The sequence below is a fragment of the Sinohyriopsis cumingii genome, chromosome 14 (assembly GCF_028554795.1).
Source record: "Sinohyriopsis cumingii isolate HCF-2022 chromosome 14, ASM2855479v2, whole genome shotgun sequence".
Classification (NCBI taxonomy): Eukaryota; Metazoa; Mollusca; class Bivalvia; order Unionida; family Unionidae; genus Sinohyriopsis; species Sinohyriopsis cumingii.
Window position 1 is genome coordinate 41817944 of NC_142974.1, and position 24340 is coordinate 41842283.

Consider the following 24340-nt stretch of genomic DNA (forward strand, 5'->3'; position numbering starts at 1 on the left):
GGGGACGGACTTATTACCAATAGAGAAATACTTTCTATATGCTCATATATAGAGGATCTCAAATGGGTAACGATTTAATATTGCAAAGCCAAGGCTTGCAAAAGCTGGATATCATTCAACGAGTTTCACAAATTTAATATTAAATCATGACCCATTTGAGATTCTTTTTATCACATAGTTTTTATTTTAGTGGAAATTATTTAGACAGAAAGAAGAACAATTTTTTTTCGTTCATTCTGATAGATGGTGCACCTTTCATTTGGTGAGCATAAAATAAAGTCCCAAACAAAGTTGAACTAGTAAAAGTAGATTGTATATTTTTACAAACTATAAATCAAAGAAAAAGCTTCCACTCGAGTAAACAGAACTTTTATAACAAAAACATTTTTCAAAACAGAATGATTAATGCTATGTGATGCCACACTGATACGGTAAACAGAAGGCCTAGAGTACATGTTTACCCTAAAATATCACTTGCAGAACCAAACATTACACTGTTGAGATTTTTATGTGAAATAACTGGATGCAGAAATTCCCACATTTACTGCAATGCATTATAGTGACCGGATTTTTACAGTATTTGAACTGGAACAATAGACTGTATAGAAGACGTAAACAAATTTCTGTTGGAGTCGGATTTGCATCCCATATACACTGCGTAAAGATGCTATGGTTGGATAATGTTCTGTCTAATTCTTCTCTGAACAGAGGTGAGTTTATTTACTTCTGTAAGTTAACATTTAAATCATGCTTGTATATACGGTGGATTCTATATCTATTTTACATATATACCACTCCCTCACCCCACCATCAAATAAGCAATACCCTTAGTTTTAAGTCTTATTGTTGTTATTGTCTTGTAGTTTTACAATATTTTTCTCATTATGATATTGTTATACATAAGAAACCCCCATAGGGGTAACATATCAATTCAGAAAGCCAAGATAATTTTTCCTTAATTTCCATTTGTGAGTCAAGTTCAAAAATGGCCACCAAAAATGTTCATTCAAAACCAAACATTCCAGAAGGTGGGGTTAAAAAAGTTTTCCCACGATCCCAGGCAATCAGTAAAGAGGATACTGCACAATAATTTCATGGGCTTATTTGGACCAATCAGAATCACATAAAGTGATATTTTAACATGTTGTAATATCAAAAATATGATACTGCACATACTATAGGAAAACTATACCTACTAAAAATTTTGATAAATATGGATATACCTTTAGATCTATTTTTAGCATGAATTATGCAGCATCACTTATTGTTTCATGCTATGGTGTCTGAGCCCATGATTACTTTTAATGACTGAAACTGTACACAGTCATTAATTTCTTTAAAAGGAGAATTTTTGACATGGTAAACATACAGATGAGCACGGTACCTGTTGGTCTTCATACAACTTGTTTGTTCCCATCTCTAATCATACAATTTCCAGCCTTTATCATACTGTGTTACTTTGCAGTATAAACAAAATACTTGCAGCAAGGAAAAATCAATTCCATCCAAAGATTTCACTAGTTTCTTCTCCATGTATGAACTGTAGTGGTTTCAAAATTCTTTTCAGGCTTTTTTCATTGTCTAGTGGGGTATCATTTAACATCTTGTCACCCTTAATCCTCTGAAGTGTTTTGTCTCTACAAATCCAATTTATGTCCTTAGCTGTGAGTAAAAGGCTTTTCACAGATCCATAGAAATTCATTCAAGGACCACTTTTGCTATGATTAAGTGTAAAACCAATACACAAAAGGGCCAGTAAACTTGAATACAAGATCAACTGAAGCTCTACCTTGCTTTCATTTATTCATGAATCTAACTCAGACAAACATAAATAATAAATGAAAATGATGATGTAATGGGGGTGCTCTGGGCTGGAGCTGCTATCTTGACAAGATCTTTGACTCTCCTAATCCTGACCTGGGTTACAACCCTTCAGTTCCTGGGTTACAACCCTTCAGCTCCTGTGTTTAACAACCCCTCAGCACCTGGGTTATACTCCTTCAAACTTTTACCAAAAGAAATTAGTTTGTAATGGAACTTTCAGTGGTAATGCAACACCTTCAAATGACTGAATCCATTTTCAGGTACTTAACATTTCTTGAAGAAAAGTTTTATGTATTTTATCTTCCATATGTCAGGCAGATAAATGGTCAAATTTGGATTACTGAGTGTGTACAAGTTTCGAATATTTGCTTTGTTTCTTTGTTTTGAATAAGGAATGGTATAAAACACTGGAATTGGAAACTCTGAATAGCTACCAGTTATATCACCCATTCCTTATTGACATATAAATCGGGTTTCCAGTGCCAGTTCAGCATTCCCCATGTATGATCAAGGCAAAACAGGGGTTAAGTGACCTATCCCCTGAGCAGAAATAACCAATGTATGTGTGCATGTGTATCTGTGTATGTGTGTCACTTGGATTTTTAAAGTAGCTTTAATAATTTTTCAGTCAAATTGCTACAATGTCTGCAATGTGGCAGTTTTAAAGTGATTTCTAGCAATGGGGCATCATGCCGCAGACATGTAGCATCATGTCCCACCCAGTCACATTTATGCTGACACCTGAGGCCGACCAGTCCTAACACTAACCTCTTAATGCTGAGCACCAAGCGAGGCAGCTGTTAGTACCATTTTTATAAGTCTTCGGCATGACTCGGCCGGGATTGAACCCACGACCTCCCGCATCCAAGGCGGATGCTCTAACCACTAGGCCACTGGAGTGGTTTTCGCCAATATGTGTATTAGTTCGTTAAAAAGGTGCAGCATATTTCACTTTGGTTCAATCACATCTTGAGTACTGCTCAAATATGTAGAACCCACATAATAATGATCTAATAAATAAGATAGAGATGGTTCAGAAGAGATCTGCAGGATTCATCGCAAATAAATATCGTAACACTAGCAGTGTCATTGCAATGTTGAACCTTCTCCAGTGGGAATCACTCGAATCCATTCAAACCAAGGCACAGCTGACCATGTACAAGATTGTGAACAACCTTGAGGACATACCAGCAGACAATGCCTGACCTTGGCATATAGCCAAACTAGAGCAATTAAACCACAGGAAAAAGTTACAATCAAAGTCAGCATGGACAAATTGTTTAAAGTTCAGCTTCTTCCCATGTACAATAGGGACTTGGAACAAATTACCATCAGTAATTGCAGAAGCTCTTGACTTGGTATCTCACAAGCAGGAGCTTTCCCAAATCACATTCTGATGAACTATTCAGCTACAAGTAAGACCTAGTGATTCTCAGGGCTTAGTGCCTGTTAAGGTTCCTTATCTCATCCCTGCTTGTAGCTGGATTGGCTGAGAATGAAGGGGCAAAAATGTACACTTACACTCTTTTACTTATTTCTGCCTTTCCTATCATTATTCTTCTGATCTGTCCTATCAAGTGTGACTGCATCAATGTATTTATAGATATATAGTGGGTAGGAAATGGCACATGATGGGGTTTGATTGACATATGGCTATGTGTTAATGTAACAAGGCTACATGTCTGTGCTTACCCAGATGACTAGATGAAGTTAGCTGTAACGGTGCTTTCTTGAAAAGCAATCTCCTTTCCTATTTTAAATAAAGATTTAATACTGTACATTTTATTTATTTATTTTACAAATTTTACAAATTTTACAAATTTAGTGTTCTACACAAAGCCGTTGTGCAATCCAGTATAAAAGATCAAAATTTATATCACACTCATTTTTCCAACAAAACATTTACTTAAATTTTCAAATTATAAAAATGGAGTCTCACATCTTTTTCTAATAAAAGGGTTAATTTATTTCATGTGTTAATAGTGATGTATAAGAGCAGTGTGGGGTGTAAAAAATATATACGATAAATCAGCTTCTCTGGCTTTGTCCACAATCTACCTTTTCATATTACAACAAATGTTATTTTAATAACAATAAGGAATGGGTTATAATTGATAGGCTTGGTAGGCAGTTCCCATTCCCCCCTGAATGGTCATTATTTTGGACTTCCCCCTGTATGATTATTATTTGACAAGTTAGGCTGGGAGTTTCCCATTCCCCCTGTATGATCGGTATCTGACAAGTTAGGCAGGAAGTTTCCTATTACCACTGCATGATTATTATTTGACAAGTTAGGTGGGGAGTTTCCTAATCCCCCTGCATGATTATTATTTGACAAGTTAGTTGGGGAGTTTCTTATTACCCCTGCATGATTATTATTTGACAAGTTAGGCTGGGAGTTTCCTAATCCCTCTGCATGATTATTATTTGACAAGTTAGGCTGGGAGTTTCCTAATCCCCCTGCATGATTATTATTTGACAAGTTAGGCCTGGAGTTTCCCATTCCCTCTGCATGATTGTTATTTGATAGGTTAGGCTGGAACTTTCCTAATCCCCCTGCATGATTATTAATTGACAAGTTAGGTGGGGAGTTTCCTATTCCCCCTATATGTAAATCATGGACAACCAAAGGATTTCTGGCACCCTAGGTAACTATGAGTTTGGTACACCCCTTCCCAGAAGAAAATAAAATTCTCTTTCATCTAATTTGGCACGCGTCAAAGCCTGGTGCCCTCGGTGACTGCCTAGTTTCCCTATATGATTTGGGCTAGTACGGATTTTAGTGTTTGGTAGGATTAGTAGAGAGTTTCCTATTTCCCCTTTGTGATTACTAATTCTTACATATGGTAGAGAGTTTCCTATTCCCCCTTTGTGATTACTAATTCTTACATATGGTAGAGAGTTTCCTATTCCCCCTTTATGATTAGTATTTAATAACTTAAGCAGGGAGTTTCCTATTCCCCCAGTAGTATTAGTTACAGATAAGTTAGGTGGGGTGTTTCCTATCCTCCTTTTATGATTAGCATTTGATACATTAGTTAGGAAGCTTCCTATTCCCCCAGTATTATCAGCATCAGATAGGTTAGGTGAGGAGTTTCCATTCCCCCTAAATTTTTAGTATTTGATATGTTAGTTACAGAGTTTCTGATTCCCCCTGAATGATTATTCTTTGATAAGTAAGTTACAGTCTCCTAATATCCATGTAGATTAGTTTTCGATGTTTACAAAACATGTCAAACTGAACATTAATCCATTTATAAATACTCTTACTGAAAGTTCAAAACAATTACTTCATCACAAAATAAATGGAAAACCATAGGTCATAATTTTAAACAGGAACTTGTACATGGAGGGATTGTAAATCCTTTTGTATTGTACATATTTGCCATAGCTGTTACATTAAATTACCTGAGCAAGCAGTCTTGTACTTCTACATCAAGGCAATTGTTTACAATGTCATTACCATGCCAACCATAACTTTAAAGCTCTATAATATAAACTCTTCAAATATACCTGAAACACGTGGAACCAGTCCCAACAGCATGGTTTATATTTATCAAATTCACTATCATAAAGCAGTGACTGTGCTTACAGCTTTTGCAGTGTCAAAATTAAAACTATTTTGTCATAATTAAAAGAAATTTAAACTTCTTAATGTCTCTAGTCAATCTTTTACATATGAATAAAACATACAAATACCAAGGTTTCTATAGCTCTAGCATTGGATGTCAGCCAGCCTACCCACACACCCAATCTCACTCTCTCTCTCTCTCTTTCTCTCTCTCTCTCTCTCACTCTGACAAAGGACCTAATGAGAACTACAAATGAAAGAATAATTTTCAAATGAAGCCTTATAGTAGTTCACTCTTTATTATCATAATTTTTTAGCTCAGAATAACATTATTTTGTTATAAACAGGTCTCATGAGCTAGGGTAGGTTTATAACTTAGAAAGGAAAAATTTATGCTACCGGTATGTTTTTTTTGTATCTTAAGTACATACTGTCTAGAACAAGTTCTTCATGAGCAGCAAATATATTCTGTACCACAACAGCAAAATTTGTATGCATACATGCAGTTGCATACGTACATACTTTCACAAGGCAGTTCTTATAAATAAATGTCAACATGGAGCTGCACAAGAGATTTGTCCCAAAAAAAATTGGGCCTTATTCAACAAAAATTACCAGTTGAGGTCAACATCACATGTAAACCTTCAGCCAACAAAACCAAGAAGAGAACAATTTAAGTGCAGTTTCCAATATTATGGTAGTTCTGTGGAATAACCTTCCAGTGCACATAAAATCTGCAGAAAATATTACAGCATTTAAAAAGAAATATAATAAGTATTTATGTGTTATTAATATAATTATAATAATAATTTAGTATACATATACTAAAGGTATATTAAAATAAATAATAGTTTCTATTATCTTTTGCATGATGTAGACTTATGCTATTTTCTGAGAGAACCTCAAGGGAAAATAGTCCTACGACTAAATGAGTCACCCTCTATAAATAAATTATTATTATTATTATTACTTATACATTTGATACCACTGCAAACAGCATAGACCCTGATTTGCAGGCACATTATGTGATTGCAGATCAGGGTCAATGTTGTTTGCTAATGGGCTGGACCAGTATGTGAGTATGTACTGTAATGAAACTGCTTCCCTCATTAATTTGATCAATTAATGATAGATGCATTAACTACTGTGTTTCTCCTTTGATAATCCCATCTATGATGATAAGCCTCTCTTATAATCCCATCCTTGAGCATAAGCCTCTCTGATAATCCCATGCCTGATGATAAGCCCCTCGGCAACTTTCATCAAATTTAATTAATTTGCACAGTTCAATCAAATAAACTCCGCTTCAATTATGAGCCAACTCATCACACCTGCAAGGGGCTTCAATTATGAGCCAACTCATCACACCTGCAAGGTGGCCAAATACCTCTACTCTTCATGGGCCATTTTTATAGAAGTACATGCAAACGGTCAATGCTCTGCCTTTATTATTAAGGCAGAAAAACTCAATCAACAATTTGGCTCTTTTATTTCACATGGCAACACCATGGCCAATATTTACTCTGTCTGGTAAAATGGAATGTAAGATAAAAATACAATATAACAGATAGTTACAGTAATACTTTCCAATCATTTTATCAAATGGCAAACAACTATCAACTTGTATGAGTGGAATTTGGTTCAATAAATAAGAAGTTAAATTGTCAATCAAAGTTGAAGCTAAAACTAATAGATAAATTTACTTTTAAAAGAATTTAATGTTTTTCCTCAGTTACAATTATGTGTTCAGATAATTTACAAAATCTGTATAGAAGATCATTTCCCCTGTTAGTATTATTTTGGGATCAGTGATTATAAGGAAGGACACGACCTTTTGCCATTTATAAATTAATTCTAAAAAATGTTCAAACTGACCAATGGCTCAAAGACATTATTGACCACTGACCATTTTCCTTCAAATAATCCTAATCCAGTTCAATTTAATAACCCACCATGTTTATGTTACTGCAAATTTTTCTTCGAATCACTGAGGACTTCAGCACTGAAAAGGGAAAAACCTTTCTAACTGTTTGTTGAGCAAAAACAGTCTTAAATTTGTCAGCTGTGATGTTACAGGGTCATTTAAAGTCAATGAAATGTATGCACCTCAATACTGACATTGTAAGAACAAAAAAATGTTGCAGCTATTTCTGTCGGTGTCATATTTCATTACTGACATTACAATACAGTGCAGTATGTCTGGGACAACTGGAATGCAACTACAAGTACCTTATCTCTTCACATCAATGAGCTGTATACTCATAGAAGGCTGGGGTTGATTACCTTATCTCTTCACATCAATGTGCTGTATACTCATAGAAGGCTGGGGTTGATTAGCTGCTGGTCCATCTATCCATGGTATCTGGGTTTTGAGGAGGACCACTTAATGCTTACAGCCACAGGCATGTGGGACAGTAAATTTTTCTAATGCCATTAATAAATAAATTATATTAAACCAGCCGATTTTTGTTAGGACCAGTAGATTTTCATATCAGCTTGCCCAACTATCCAATGGAAAAACTCCATTTCAAGCTGATCCCTGAAAAGGTCCATGAAAAATGCAGACATGCACACAAATACTTTAGCTGTCAAAAATTTACTTTCATCAGACACCAGAAAGCTGTGTGTAAAACAAGAGAATCCCTTTTAGTTCATCTAACTTTAACAAAGAGCTAATCAAAAATGCCTCAAAACTGAGCATCATCTAGGGTGTGAACAGACACATGTGATGTTCATACATGCACAATGAAACCAAAGTGATCACTGTGTCAAACTTCTGCCACTGCAGGTTTGACAACAGAAGCAGATGTACATATGTGCACATTGACACCAAAGTGATCACTGTGTCAAACTTCTGCCATTGCAGGTTTGACAACAGAAGCAGATGTACATACATGCACACTGACACCAAAGTGATCATTACATACATCAAGTTATGCCAAATAAGCACGAAAGAAGAAGCAAAAGAAAGATGAAAAGCAGTAGAACCTGGCACAATGCAATGACAATTTAATCATTTGGTGAAATAATACCTGCACTGTTGCTGTTTTTTGTTGCTTTCTATAAAATTTGGCAACATAAATGGAACTCTTGTATCTAAATTTTAATCAGGTTGCAAATGTACCACTCTGCATCATCTAATTTTGAGCTCAAAATTTAGGGATCCAAGCTAACTTCTAAAAAATCACAAAAAAACTAACCAAATGTTAAAATCATGTATCATCTGCAACACTCCCTTTATGCATTACCTAAATCCTTCTCCAAATCTTTTTAAAAGACCCTCCCCCTATTTTTGAATCTGGGGGTTGAAGAATTTCCATCCTAAACATTTAGTTTAAGAATATCCTGAACATGGTACAGTTTATCCAATGAACTCACAGATAAGAACTGAATTTTCTAAATTATGTGGCATCATTAAATTTTGACCACTTCAAGTAACATAAAATGTTATGGCACCCTTCCATCATGAAATTTCTCAGGTCCACAATCTTATCAAACAATATTCTAATCAATACAAAACTGGGATTCTGAGTAAGATTTTTAAGGTCTCTGAGTAACATTTTTAAGGCCTCTGAGTAATATTTGTAAGGTCTCTGAGTAATATTTGTAAGGTCTCTGAGTAATATTTATAAGGTCTCTGAGTAATATTTGTAAGGTCTCTGAGTAATATTTGTAAGGTCTCTGAGTAATATTTATAAGGTCTCTGAGTAACATTTTTAATGTCTGCGTAATATTGTTAAGGTCTCTGAGTAACATTTTTTAGGTCACTTTGTAACATTTTTAAGGGCTCTGAGTACTATTTTTAAGGTCTCTGAGTAAAATTTGTAAGGTCTCTGAGTAACATTTTTTTAGGTCACTTTGTAACATTTTTAAGGCCTCTGAGTACTATTTTTAAGGTCTCTGAATAATATTTTTACAGCCTCTGAGTAATATTTTTAAGGCTTCTGAGTAATATTTTTAAGGTCACTGAGTAACATTTATTCAAAATGATGAGCAAAGTTTTAAGATGGATGTACCTCATCACTGAAAAGTGAGAAATAACCCATCTGGTGGAAACAAGTTAATAGGTCAAATACTGATGTCTGTAATATTTAATAAATGTCATCTCTTTGTTGGACACAACTGCACAGATTTTGTAATTAGTTCCTACAGAAACATATCTTCTCCACAGCCTGAGCTGAGATTCTACTATGGATTGGTGCACAGACCATTTTGTGAGTACCACCACCAGAATATTCTTCTTGCCTGGAACATGGCTGACATGGATACTGATTGCCTCCAAGGCTATAAACGTCAATGTAGAAAGAATAAGAATGTGTGCCTCGCATGGAAATCTATCTCTAACTCAATGAAATACAGTAAAAACATAAAATTAGTAAAACCTACATAGCAGCACTAGGAAAACATCATGCAAGGCCACATCAACTTAGCATAACCTAAGGAAAACATAATGCAAGGCCACATCAACTTAGCATAACCTAAGGAAAACAGCATGCAAGGCCACATCAACTTAGCATAACCTAAAGAAAACATCGTGCAAGGCCACATCAACTTAGCATAACCTAAGGAAAACATCATGCAAGGCCACTTCAACTTAGCATAACCTAAAGAAAACATCATGCAAGGCCACCTCAGCTTAGCATAACCTAAGGAAAACATCATGCAAGGCCACATCAACTTAGCATAACCTAAAGAAAACATCATGCAAGGCCACATCAACTTAGCATAACCTATAGGAATGTAAGGTAACCTATAGTTTCATAAAACGTTGAGGGAAGCAGTAAAAGAAAGATAGTCCTCATCAAATTTGCAAAACCCATAGGTAAGCATTAAGAGAAATAATGTAAGACCGCATCAAATTTGGAAAAGCTAAACACAAAGGCCACATCAAAAATTAGCATGACCTACAGGGAAGGGAAGCACTAAGAAAAACATTATGTAAAGCCACATCATATCAGCATAACCTATAGGGAAGCATTATGAAAAACATGCAAAGCCACATCAAATTAACATGACCTACAGGACAACACTAAGGAAAACATCATGCAAGGCCACATCAAATTAGCATGACCTACAGGGCAACACTAAGAAAAACATCATGCAAGGCCACATCAAATTAGCATGACCTACAGGGCAACACTAAGAAAAACATCATGCAAGGCCACATCAAATTAGCATGACCTACAGGGCAACACTAAGGAAAACATCATGCAAGGCCACATCAAATTAGCATGACCTACAGGGCAACACTAAGTAGTACAACCCATGTGAAACTAAAATTATAATGTTCTGGGAAATTCAGCTATTCGTTGTTTAGTACAACCCATATGAAATTAAAATTATAATGTTCTGTGAATTCATCCATTCATTGCTTATTACAACCCAAGTGAAATTAAAATTATAATGTTCTGGGAAATTCAGCGATTTGTTGTTTAGCACAACCCATGTGAAATTAAAATTATAATGATCTGTGAATTCATTCCTTTCATTGTTTAGTACAATCCATGTGAAATTAGAATTATAATGTTCTGGTAAATTCAACATTTCATTGTTTAGTACAACCCATGTGAAATTAAAATTATAATGTTCTGGTAAATTCAACCTTTCATTGTTTAGTACAACCCATGTGTAATTAAAATTATAATGTTCTGGTAAATTCAACCTTTGATTGTTTAGTACAACCCATGTGTAATTAAAACTATAATGTTCTGTTAAACCATTAAACTGTCTATGGTAAAAGTAACAATATTATTAAACATACAAAAATGACATTATCCATTAAAAAAAGTATAGAACATGTTCCAATTAACTGAAATCCAATCAATGGTTGTTCAGTTATAATGAATCAATGCTCTTCAATTTCAACTGATTCTCAAAACTCCACCAACTTAATTTGTGGTACTTCAAAACTAAAACAAAATTGCCTGAGGAAATTAAATTATTGCTAAAAACTCAAAGTGATATTATTTTTTCAAGGTTGTGCTGTCTTCCTAGCATTTAGTGAATGCAGTGTTGGCAGTTTCAATCTTCTTTTCAATTTTTCATTTTTTAAAAGTGGTATTCACTGAAGAATGACAAATGTATATGCTGTGGCCTTGGAATAATAAACAATTTTATTACCACTGTAAACCAGTTACAAAGGATCCAGAGCCTTCCTAGCTTTTGATGGCAAAACAATAACTGATGAAGCACAATGTCTCAGTATTAATCATATCAAGCAATAACTAATCAAATACAATTTCTCAGTACCATTCCACAGCAAAACAATAACTGATCAAATACAATTGCTAAGTACCATTCCATGGCAAAGCAATAACTAATCAAATACAATTTCTCAGTACCATTCCATGGCAAAGCAATAACTAATCAAATACAATTTCTCAGTACCATTCCATGGCAAAGCAATAACTAATCAAATACAATTTCTCAGTACCATTCCATGGCAAAGCAATAACTAATCAAATACAATTTCTCAGTACCATTCCATGGCAAAAGCAATAACTGATCAAATACAATTTCTCAGTACCATTCCATGGCAAAGCAATAACTGATCAAATACAATTTTTCAGTACCATTACATGGCAAAGCAATAACTAATCAAATACAATTTCTCAGTACCATTCCATGGCAAAGCAATAACTAATCAAATACAATTTCTCAGTACCATTCCATGGCAAAGCAATAACTGATCAAATACAATTTCTCAGGACAATTCCATCCCAAAGAAATAACTAATCAAATACAATTTCTCAGTACCATTCCATGGCAAAGCAATAATTGATCAAATAAAATTTCTCAGGACCATTCCATGGCAAAGCAATAACTGATCAAATAAAATTTATCAGGACCATTCCATGGCAAAGCAGTAACTAATCAAGTAAAATGTCTTAGTACAACCCATGGCAAAGCAATAAAGACAGGTGACTGGTTAATACAGTTGATCTTTAAGGCAAAAATATGAATGTATACTACTTGTGTCTAAGCTGGGGAGGAAAATGTGTGCAGAACAAAAACAATCCACACAACAATAATACAATGTCTTGCCTGCCCAGCACTGCATTATCCAAAAATCTTAAATAACCAAGCAAAACCATTTGATCACTGAGACCTACTTATTTTTAGGATTTTAGTACAAGTTCTAAACATAAATCCTTCAATTTTTGTAACTGTCCACAGAATAACATTAACAAAATGGAGCTATTTAAATGTGAAATCTTAAAGTACTAAACAACAAGAAGAGCAGATCAAAGGGTCCCAATTTTACTAGCAGTAAATACATGTATTTTTTTTTATCATAAATGTACACTTAAAGATTTTTTAAATGTAAATGCAAGTTTCTGGGGAATACAGCTGAATTAGGACATGTAAAATGTGACATCTATGTTTTTAACCAGAACAACAAGAAGCCTGCACAAAATCTGACACCTGCATGTTTCACCTACACATAACCTTCACAGGCCAGACAAAAATGCTGTCATGGGTTATGACAAATAGGTAACTGAAAAGAATACAGTATAGAAATAACCAGTTTTTAAAAGTCATTACCATTACAAATTTGTATTGATGGCTTGTACCAAAGAATTGCTTTCTTATGTTAATTTCTTGACTGAAATATTCTGATAGATATCAAGGTAAAAAAATAAATATATACCAAATACCTAATAATTCACCCTGGCTTGTCTTTAGGTTTTACTGGCATATACAGTTGTCATTTATAACTCTCAAAGCATTCATCAAATTCCATACCCCCTTTATGATTAATGAACTGGTGGCCATCTTTGTGATTTTTTAATTAGTACATAAATTTATTAAAGCACATATTTAATTTATGAACTAGCTTTAATTCCTGTTCACACCACTTACTAATGAAAACTTGAAGATCAAAGATAAAGTGAAATCATTTGGACAAAATTGTATGTGATAAGTGAATTTGATACTGCTAAAATTAAGAAAATATACAGATCAGGGTATAAATTGGCAATTATAATTTATACAAATCTACCTTTTTACCCTGCACAGAGAGCCAGACACCATTAATTAATTAATACAAACCTTTAACAAATAGCATTTCATTTAATACCTACTAGTACATAAAAAGTATTTTAAATCTGTTTCAATATAGAACAGCCAAATCTAGTCCAGATTGGATGAAACATTATAAAACCACAAACAATGTTCCATTGACCCTTTGGTATTTAAGGACATAATTTTGTTTGCATGAATGAATGTGTCAACTAAATTTGTTTAGAAAAAAAATGTAGATATATATATTCTATTATAAGAACTAAAATGAAGGCTGCATTGTCAAAATGTTTTCTGCATAATTTTGCATTCTTGTAATGTTTCATGGTTGTTTAATTTAAACTGCAAAAATGTTTTATTATAAAATAGAATATATTGTCAAATTTAACTGATCCAGAATTTCATTATTTATTCTTTTGATAATTTAGTCCAACTGCTAACTGCACAGACCAATATCTATCATTTCATAATGTACTAGCAGATCTGTGTCAATGAAGTCTGTTAGGAATAATGAGCAGAACAAACAAATAAGACCCTGATCTGCTGACATATCATGAAATTCCAGATCAAGGTCTATGTCGTTTGCAGTTAGACTTAACTTATAGGTGCATGCATATGGCACTCATAATCTGCCCATTCCATTCCGATCAGCACACACACTGAGTGCTACAAAATAAACACAGCATTAAAATTCAACTACGTACTGTATGGATGATGTCAAGTAGAAACTGGACAGTAAGATGATGACTTTATTACTTGAGATGATGTCAAGCAGAACTGGACAGTAAGATGATGACTTTATTACTAGAGATGAAGTCTAGAAGAAACTGGACAGTAAGATGATGACTTTATTACTAGACATGAAGTCAAGTAGAACTGGACAGTAACATGATGACTTTATTACAAGAGATGATGTCAAGCACAACTGGACAGAAAAATGATGAGTTTATTACTAGAGATGAAGTCTAGAAGAAACTGGACAGTAACATGATGACTTTATTACTAGAGATGAAGTCAAGTAGAACTGGACAGTAACATGATGACTTTATTACCAGAGATGATGTCAAGCAGAAAGTGGTCAGTAACATGATGACTTTATTACTAGAGATGAAGTCTAGAAGAAACTGGACAGTAAGATGATGACTTTATTACTAGAGATGATGTCTAGAAGAAACTGGACAGTAAGATGATGACTTTATTACTATAGATGATGTCAAGTAGAACTGGACAGTAACACGATGACTGTATTACAAGAGATGATGTCAAGTAGAAACTGGACAGTAACATGATGACTTTATTACCAGAGATGATGTCAAGCAGAAAGTGGCCAGTAACATGATGACTTTATTACTAGAGATGATGTCTAGAAGAAACTGGACAGTAAGATGATGACTTTATTACTATAGATGATGTCAAGTAGAACTGGACAGTAACACGATCACTGTATTACAAGAGATGATGTCAAGTAGAAACTGGACAGTAACATGATGACTTTATTACCAGAAATGATGTCAAGCAGAAAGTGGACAGTAACATGATGACTTTATTACTAGAGATGAAGTCTATAAGAAACTGGACAGTAACATGATGACTTTATTACTATAGATGATGTCAAGGAGAACTGGACAGCAAGATGATGACTTTATTACTAGAGATGATGTCAAATAGAACTGGAGAGTAACATGATGACTTTATTACAAGAGATGATGTCAAGTAGAAACTGGACACTAAGATGATGACTTTATTACCAGAGATGATGTCTAGAAGAAACTGGACAGTAAGATGATGACTTTATTACTATAGATGATGTCAAATAGAACTGGACAGTAACACGATGACTGTATTACAAGAGATGATGTCAAGTAGAAACTGGACAGTAACATGATGACTTTATTACTAGAGATGACGTCTAGAAGAAACTGGACAGTAACATGATGACTTTATTACTATAGATGATGTCAAGGAGAACTGGACAGTAAGATGATGACTTTATTACTAGAGATGATGTCAAATAGAACTGGAGAGTAACATGATGACTTTATTACAAGAGATGATGTCAAGCAGAACTGGACACTAAGATGATGACTTTATTACTAGAGATGAAGTCTCTAAGAAACTGGACAGTAAGATGATGACTTTATTACTAGAGATGATGTCAAATAGAACTGGACAGTAACATGATGACGCTAGCAATTTTAAATATTTTTCAAAACTCCCATGGCACACCTGCAAATCTTCCACGGCACACAGTTTGAGAATCACTGCTTTATTACAAGAGATGATGTCAAGCAAAACTAGACAGTAACATGATGACTTTATTACTAGAGATGATGTCAAGCAGAAAGTGGACAGTAACATGATGACTTCATTACTAGAGATGAAGTCTATAAGAAACTGGACAGTAAGATGATGACTTTATTACTAGAGATGATGTCAAGTTGAACTGGACAGTAACATGATGACTTTATAACTAGAGATGAAGTCAAAAAGAAACTGGACAGTAAGATGATTTTATTACTAGAGATGATGTCAAGTATAACTGGTTAGTAAGATGATGACTTTATTACTAGATGATGTCAAGTAGAACTGGACATTAACATGATGACTTTTTCACAAGAGATGATGTCAAGCAGAACTGGACAGTAAGATGATGACTTTATTACTAGAAATGATGTCAAGTAGAACTGGACAGTAACATGATGACTTTATTACAGTGTTTCTCAAACTTTTTTGTCTTGTAGCACACCAAAAAGATCTAAAAAATTTCATGGCACACCTGAAAAGATTTAACAATTTTTGTGGTGAAGAACTTATTTATTTTTACATATATATTTAATTTTAAATTTAATGTGAAGGATGTGCATGCTTTCGAGAGCAAAACAGATTGAAGCGAGGCTCCAAAGTCAACAAACAAGCGCGCATTTCATCGTCGATTTTAAGAAGTCTCTCTCTCTCTCTTTAGATTTGATCTCAGTCAATGCTGAAAATCCAAACTCATAAAACCATGAAGACACAAATGGCAGAATTACTTTGCTTTTGAACTGATTGCAGGATATGACTTCTTGATTGAGATCCAAAACTCATCCAGGATCTTTTTGGGAAATTATGACTGAAAAAATTTATCGTTTTTTTAAATCAATGAGCTGTTCTTCTTCTTCTGTTGTAAGATTTGTAGTTTCGTTGTTTCCAAATGGATTGATCACCCATTCATATTCATTGCTTGCGTGTGATGGGAAGTAATGATGCAGTCCCATTTGTAGGTCTCTCAGTGTGTCCAGAATTTCGGAAATCTCATCTCGCACAAGTCTGGCGTTATGAAAGGAACCAATGAATGACAGACTGACAGAGATTGTGTTTTTATATATGTTACTTTTTTACCTTTTGCGACACTGATTTACCATTTAATTTTTCGATATGTTCAAGGTTTCAAAACGCTAGCAATTTTAAATATTTTTCAAAACTCCCATGGCACACCTGCAAATGTTCTGCGGCACACAGTTTGAGAATCACTGCTTTATTACATGAGATGATGTCAAGCAAAACTAGACAGTAACATGATGACTTTATTACAAGAGATGATGTCAAGCAGAACTGGACAGTAAGATGATGACTTTATTACTAGAGATGATGTCAAGTAGAAACTGGACAGTAACAAAATGACTTTATTACTAGAGATGATGTCAAGTAGAAACTGGACAGTAACAAGATAACTTTATTACAAGAGATGATGTCAAGTAGAACTGGACAGTAAGATGATGACTTTATTACAAGAGATGATGTCAAGTAGAACTGGACAGTAAGATGATGACTTTATTACAAGAGATATGTCAAGTAGAACTGGACAGTAAGATGATGACTTTATTACTAGAGATGATGTCAAGTAGAAACTGGACAGTAACAAGATAACTTTATTACAAGAGATGATGTCAAGTAGAACTGGACAGTAAGATGATGACTTTATTACAGGAGATGATGTCAAGTAGAACTGGACAGTAAGATGATGACTTTATTACTAGAGATGATGTCAAGTAGAAACTGGACAGTAACAAGATAACTTTATTACAAGAGATGATGTCAAGCAGAACTAGACAGTAACATGATGACTTTATTACAAGAGATGATGTCAAGCAGAACTGGACAGTAAGATGATGACTTTATTACTAGAGATGATGTCAAGTAGAAACTGGACAGTAACAAAATGACTTTATTACTAGAGATGATGTCAAGTAGAAACTGGACAGTAACAAGATAACTTTATTACAAGAGATGATGTCAAGTATAACTGGACAGTAAGATGATGACTTTATTACAAGAGATGATGTCAAGTAGAACTGGACAGTAAGATGATGACTTTATTACAAGAGATGATGTCAAGTAGAACTGGACAGTAAGATGATGACTTTATTACTAGAGATGATGTCAAGTAGAAACTGGACAGTAACAAGATAACTTTATTACAAGAGATGATGTCAAGTAGAACTGGACAGTAAGATGATGACTTTATTACAGGAGATGATGTCAAGGAGATTTTGGTCACTAAACAGCTTAACTCTACATAGCATTGCCAAGTAGTGGCCAATGATCTGACAGCCACACAACTGCACAAGGATGACCATAACGTCATAAATGGAACCCCAAAACCTCTTATCAAATGGATACTGTGACCATGCAGTTAGCGGGAGATGTAATAACTCAGGTGGTGCAGCATCAGATTTGTAATACAAGGTTCATGTGTTTGGTACCCACCCAGGCCAGCCTGGATTGTCTGTCTCCGTGTTTCCTTTGGAAAGCATCCAGCTCAAATTACCTCAGCACTGTGTTCAATAATGTGTAAAAAGTGACATTAAAACCAATATATATTTTAAACAAATATTTTTTACAGTTCCCAATTGGGGAAACACAATATATGAAAGACTAGAACAGAGCATATTGATGTAGTTCACTGGCTACATAATGCTCCTTAGAATTATTGCCCTATTTATGGATGACACTGTTGGGTATTGGTAAACTGATACCATACCATGATCAATATCTATCGATGAGATTAAGTGGCCTGTTGAAAAACTACCATATGCTGCCTCTTTATGGTTGTCATTCATTACAGCAGTCTACAATTAACCTTGAAATTTCAGCTGGCTGATATATGCCTTTGGAAAATTACACACAGCCTAATAATTCAAATCCAATTTACCACTCAATAACTAAAACAGGTGCCAAGACTCACCATTATGACTTAAGAGATTTGACATATGCAACAAAAAAATGAAAAGAGGAAAATACAGATACAGTGAGAAAAAGAAAGAGAAATGAAATTCAAAATTTCAAGAAGTAAAACTCGGTAAGCAGAATGCATCCCTCAAGTTCAGTTCTCTTCATATTGAGAAGTTGCTGAAAATTTGCATTGGCCACAAGTGCATTGGACTGTATTATTATAAAGTGCATTATCTGGCAATGCTCATGAAGTCTTTGAAAACTTCACTGTCAGTACAACAAAGTGATTATTATGTGGTTAAAAATGTGTCTTGTAGGGATATGAATTGGTACCCACAACATACTGACTCTAATTTAGGAGCTGTACAAAACAAAACTGTTTTGACACAATGTGGAATTTTCATTGGGAACAGACTAGCTGTGTGATAGATGGTGCTCAGCCAAATAGGTTGGTCAAGATTACAATAATAACAAACAACTCATATTAGTTGAAGCGTTCAAGAACTGTGTCAATAGTGACGTCAGGACCTGCTTGATGAGAAAATGGTACAACCTTAAAAATACTGCCCTTACAGCTGATGAGTATTCCTTGACTAAAAAATAAGTTGTAAGTTGTGATCGCAGCAGCTTCTTAGGAAAACTTTATTTCAGTTTCATACGAGCACTTCCAAATAACAATCTGGCAAAACATTTAGAAATCAAACTTATGATCTGACTTATCTATTCAAATTTTCTTCCGTGACAAAGTACAAACCATTAAAGATAAGCTTGACGCCATAATTTCAATTGACTTGTCATCACCATACAGTTGGGATACAAAATTTTAGCAGCAACCATAAGCAGCATTTGAACCTGTCTCTACGGATTTTGTACATACAATCCTGATGAAGAGTGCACCAAAGTCATGTGAACTTGATCAAATTCCAACATCACTGCTGCTTGAATGCTTAGATCCAGATCTGCCTTCACTAACTAATGTTGTTAATACCTCTCTCTCATCCAAGAAATTCCCATCATTTTTCAAAACTGCCATTGTAAAGCCTCTGCTGAAGAAACCAACATTAGACCATAAATATTTAAAGAACTACAACCCAGTTTCTAATCTCCCATTCAGATAAAAAAAATCTTAGAAAAAGAAGTTCTATTCCAGCTGGTGTCTCATCCGAATTCAAACAGTCTTTTTAGCAATGTACAATCTGCATATCGCCTTTGCCACATTACTGAAACTACTCTTCTAAAAGTAGTTAATGACATTCTCTCTGCGTTGGATGGTGGAAAGATTACAGCCCTCGCCCTCCTTGATTAGTCTGCAGCATTTGACGCAATAGACCATGATATATTACTTTACCGTCTCCAGCATGTATTTGGCATTCATGATACAGCCTTACTGTGGTTCAAGTCCTACTTGGTCAACAGGACACAAATTGTATCTGCAAATGGAATACACTCCAGCCCAGTTGATCTATGTTGTTGTGTTCCACAGGGGTCTGTTCTTGAACCTGTTCTCTTCATTCTGTACACTCATCTGCACTCAAGTGTCATAGATCATCATCCAGTGTCTCACCAATTGTACGCTGATGACACCCAAAAATATACAAATCTAGCCACCCAACTGAAGTTGATGCTACCATCCAAGGTGTAGAGTGGTGCATTTCTGATGTGAAATCATGGATGACATGTAACAAGCTGCATATGAATGATGATGAAACTGAGGCCATTCTGATCACAACATAAAGACTTTCTCATTCACATCCTTTACCTCAAACAATAAATATCAGCAACACCAACATTAAATTCACACAATCAGTATGAAACCTAGGTGTTACTCTGGACAGTACTCTCACAATGCACCAACATGTCATGAACATATGCAAGTCTGCATATCTTGAACTGAGACGCATCAGCTCAATTCGCAAATATTTTTCAGTTGATGCCACTAAAACACTTATGTGTTCATTAGTACTTTCAAGACTGGACTATTGTAACTCAATTCTGTCTGGTTCATCTCAATATCTGTTCCAGAAACTTCAAAAAGTTCAAAACACAGCTGCTCGGATCATACTTAGAGTACCACGATCAGAGCACACCTCTCCGCTGCTCTGTACCCTACACTCGCTATCCATTCGATCCAGAATCAAACACAAAATTTGTTCTCTGTGCTATATTTCACTGTCGGACTCTAGTCCAACATACCTATCTGACCTCACGCATGTGTACACACCAGCAAGATACTTAAGCTACTCTTCTGACAATCGTATACTCATTATTCCCACTATGAAAACAAAGTCATATGGACAGCGTTCTTTTGCATACCAAGGCCCAGCAACGTGGAATGAATTGCCCATTGAACTTAGACACAAAGAGACAGTGATCCCATTCAAGAGTGCTCTCAAAACTCACTTATTTCGACTGCAAGAACAAACTTAGAGACCTAATAATGTTTCCTACCTTTAAATATTTTCAGCATGTTTTTTTATGTTTTCTAATTTCATGGTGTTTGTTTTTGTAATCATATCATTATATATGTTTTTTATCTTATAGGTGATGTCTAATGTTGTAAAGCGCTTAGAGCTTCTAAAGATTAGGCGCTATACAAAGTCCTCATTATTATTATTATTATATGTGCACCTATTGCAAGAAGAAAGGGCATGCTATTTCTGATTACTAAAGAGTGCAACATAATAAAGAACGAGTTATTCCATATAGTCTTATTTCCAAAAGATCAACGTCATGGTCATGTAAGGAAAGCAATACATTTGTTGGGCAAAGAAAACACAGTCTGATTTATTTTATTTCTAAATGGTCAACATCATGTGATGTGATGTGATTTGGGATTTTTAACGAGTGATAATGGCCATGTGATTTGGGATTTTTAATGAGCTTTAACAATTATTCCACTCGTATCACTACGATGTCTGCAATGTGGCAGTTTCTAGTGATGTCTAGCACTGGGGCATCATGTCACAGACATGTAGCATGATGTCCCACCCAGTCACATTATCCTGACACCAGGCAGACCAGTCCTAACACTAATCTCTTAATACTGAATGCCCAGTGAGGCAGCTGTTAGTACCATTTTGTAAGTCTTTGGTATGACTTGGCCGGGGATAGAACCCATGACCTCGTGCATCCAGGGCGGATGCTCTAACCACTAGGCCACCAGAGGGGTCATGGCATGTAGGGAAAGCAATACAGTTGTTGGGCAAAGAAAACACAGTCTGATTTTAGTTTATTATCAGGAAGTATGAACCATTCAAACACATGTCTAAAGGTTCTATATCACTAATGGGTGATTCTGCCAAGCAGCTCCATATTAAAATATTAAAGAACATATGTGCTTCTCAGAGTCTGTTAATATCAGGATTTTTGCCATTATCTGAGAAGTCTTCATCTAATAAAAGTGTTCTTATTCAGGAAGTAGAGTCTAGCTCTTTTAATATTCCTCTCCATTGTGTAAATGTATCATCATACTTAGTCTCAGAACCAGTGACAATCAGAACAGTGAAGGCCTAACCCAATAAAGATATTCACAAATTATTAAAAAATGACACAGCTGAAGATAAATCTGTGGGCAATCCACTTGTAGCTGACAAGCATTGAAATCCCTGATTTATATCCAGCTTGTGCAGTAACTAGAGCTATGGCAAAAAGAGTGCATGAGATAAACTAGAAACTATCAAAATCATTACACCCAAAAAGTTCATCTCCTGATTAAAAACCAATCATTACCTGCCCGTAAATAATATACCATTGGAATTATATATATATATATATATATATATATATATATATATATATATATATATATATATATATATATATATATATATATATATGAACCTGGTTTTGACTTCCAAGATATCATTTATTTCACTCCTGTCCTCATCTTATTGTGATATGAATCTCTCTGTCTGCTGCTGTTTGATGATTAGTCAATCTGCCTCAGTTAGCTGGTCTGTTTTAAGATCAGTCAATCTGTCTCAGTCTGTTGGTCTGTTTGATGATCAATCAGTTTCTCTCTCTGTCTCAGTCTGCTAATCTGTTTGAAGATCAGCCAATCTCTAAGTCTCAATCTCAGTCAATATTTATCTGAATATTATTATACTTACACTGATGATTGTGAGAGATGGGATTGTCTGTTGGATGCTGCTGACTGGAATAAAGAGTGGCAACTGGATTTGGTGAACCTGAGGAATGGAGGGCAATGAAGGCAGCTGAGAGTCCATAGTTTTCTTCTCATGTTCTTCATTCTTGGCAGTCTCTTTCATTCTTTTGTATCTAGAAAAGAACAATAATTTGGGTTACCTATACCAGTAGTTCACATTCTTTTGTGTTCCTCAATAATTCAACAATAATGATCCAAGGAAATATTAAAAAGGATGTCCTTCAACCCAAAGTAAGTGGATGCCAGCCGAATAAACATAACATTGTGGGTTCTTCCATAAAGATTCTTCATTACCATTTTTATCAACCAATCAAAGTTTCTCAAACTGAACCTTCCAATGATTGCTAGGATTTTCTGCCATAGATAATGATGCTGAATGCTAAAATAAAAATAAGACAAATAAGGCTCAAACAACTAATGTTGGAGGGGGACAGTAAACACAATTATTTTTTCAGTAGCTAGATAACTGTAACAATCTTTTGCCACAATTTATTGTGAGCAGAACATACATCATAGTACTCCCTCAAAATATGACACCTCAGTACAGGCATCTCACTTCAAAGCCTTCACTACAAAGTATCTCACCATACAAGGCAACTTAATACTATGCACCGTACAAAGCCAGTATGACCATCCATTCAAGATTTGTGACAACATTTTCAATATGTTTATTGTGGCAGCCATAACTGAAGTCTGTGGGGCAAATTTTCATTCAGGACCAAGTAAAACTTAGTGATGAATGAATGTATATGTAAAGTTTAATGGCACTCCTCTAATTAGTTTAGTTGTTGTTGTTGTTGAATTTAGTAGAATTTAATCCAGAGGCATTGTTGTTGTTGTTGTTGTTGTTGTAGGGTTTAACACCATTTTTTAGCACACGATAGGCTATGCATGGCGGCCAGTATTAATGGTGGAGGAAGAACCCAAAAAATCCAACGAAAGAACCACCGACCCACGAGAAGCTAGTGGCAAGCTTTCTCACATACCCACATTGGCCGAATCCGAGACTCAAACTCACGCAGACTGGTGAGATGGCAGTGATCCATAATGGAGAGTGCTTTAGACCACTTGGCCACTCAGGGCCCCCTAATTAGTTTAGGACAAGTAACATAAACAAACTTTTGCTAATGGACAGGTTGAGAATAAATAACAGACATTGGACAATTGAGACAAATTAGGCCATCTCAGAAACTCTTTTGGTGACTGTCAAGTAGAGCTAACAAAACCCACTTATCCATATCCTACCAGCCACAGGTCTGATTAATTTTACAAGTGAATGATTTTCTAGAAAACATAGGTGCTTTTAGACAAAATCTAAATGCATTTTAACAAAGCATAGATTTGTCAAGGAACTCCATCAATAGACATATATTATTGCTCTTTCCATTTTTACTTTATTTTTAACTGTGCCTAACTCCAAATGTTTCACATCAAGCACTTTATATTGTGTTTGGATTTTCCTTCAAGATGGAATATTATTTCCTAATGCTACCAGATTCTTCCTGTCACCCTCCCTTCAAGAGGGATTTTTTTTTTGGCCTACTGCT

At 35.0% G+C, this 24340-nt stretch overlaps 1 protein-coding gene across 1 annotated transcript in view; it reads right to left on the reverse strand.

The window, feature by feature from the left end:
• The window catches only part of LOC149783631 (dual specificity tyrosine-phosphorylation-regulated kinase 4-like), a 209085-nt gene that overhangs the window by 126049 nt on the left and 58696 nt on the right, over nucleotides 1-24340 (reverse strand). The window contains exon 2 of the mRNA XM_089933148.1: nucleotides 22738-22906. Coding sequence (XP_089789274.1) covers nucleotides 22738-22906 — 169 coding nt within the window. The remainder of the gene's footprint in view (nucleotides 1-22737; nucleotides 22907-24340) is intronic.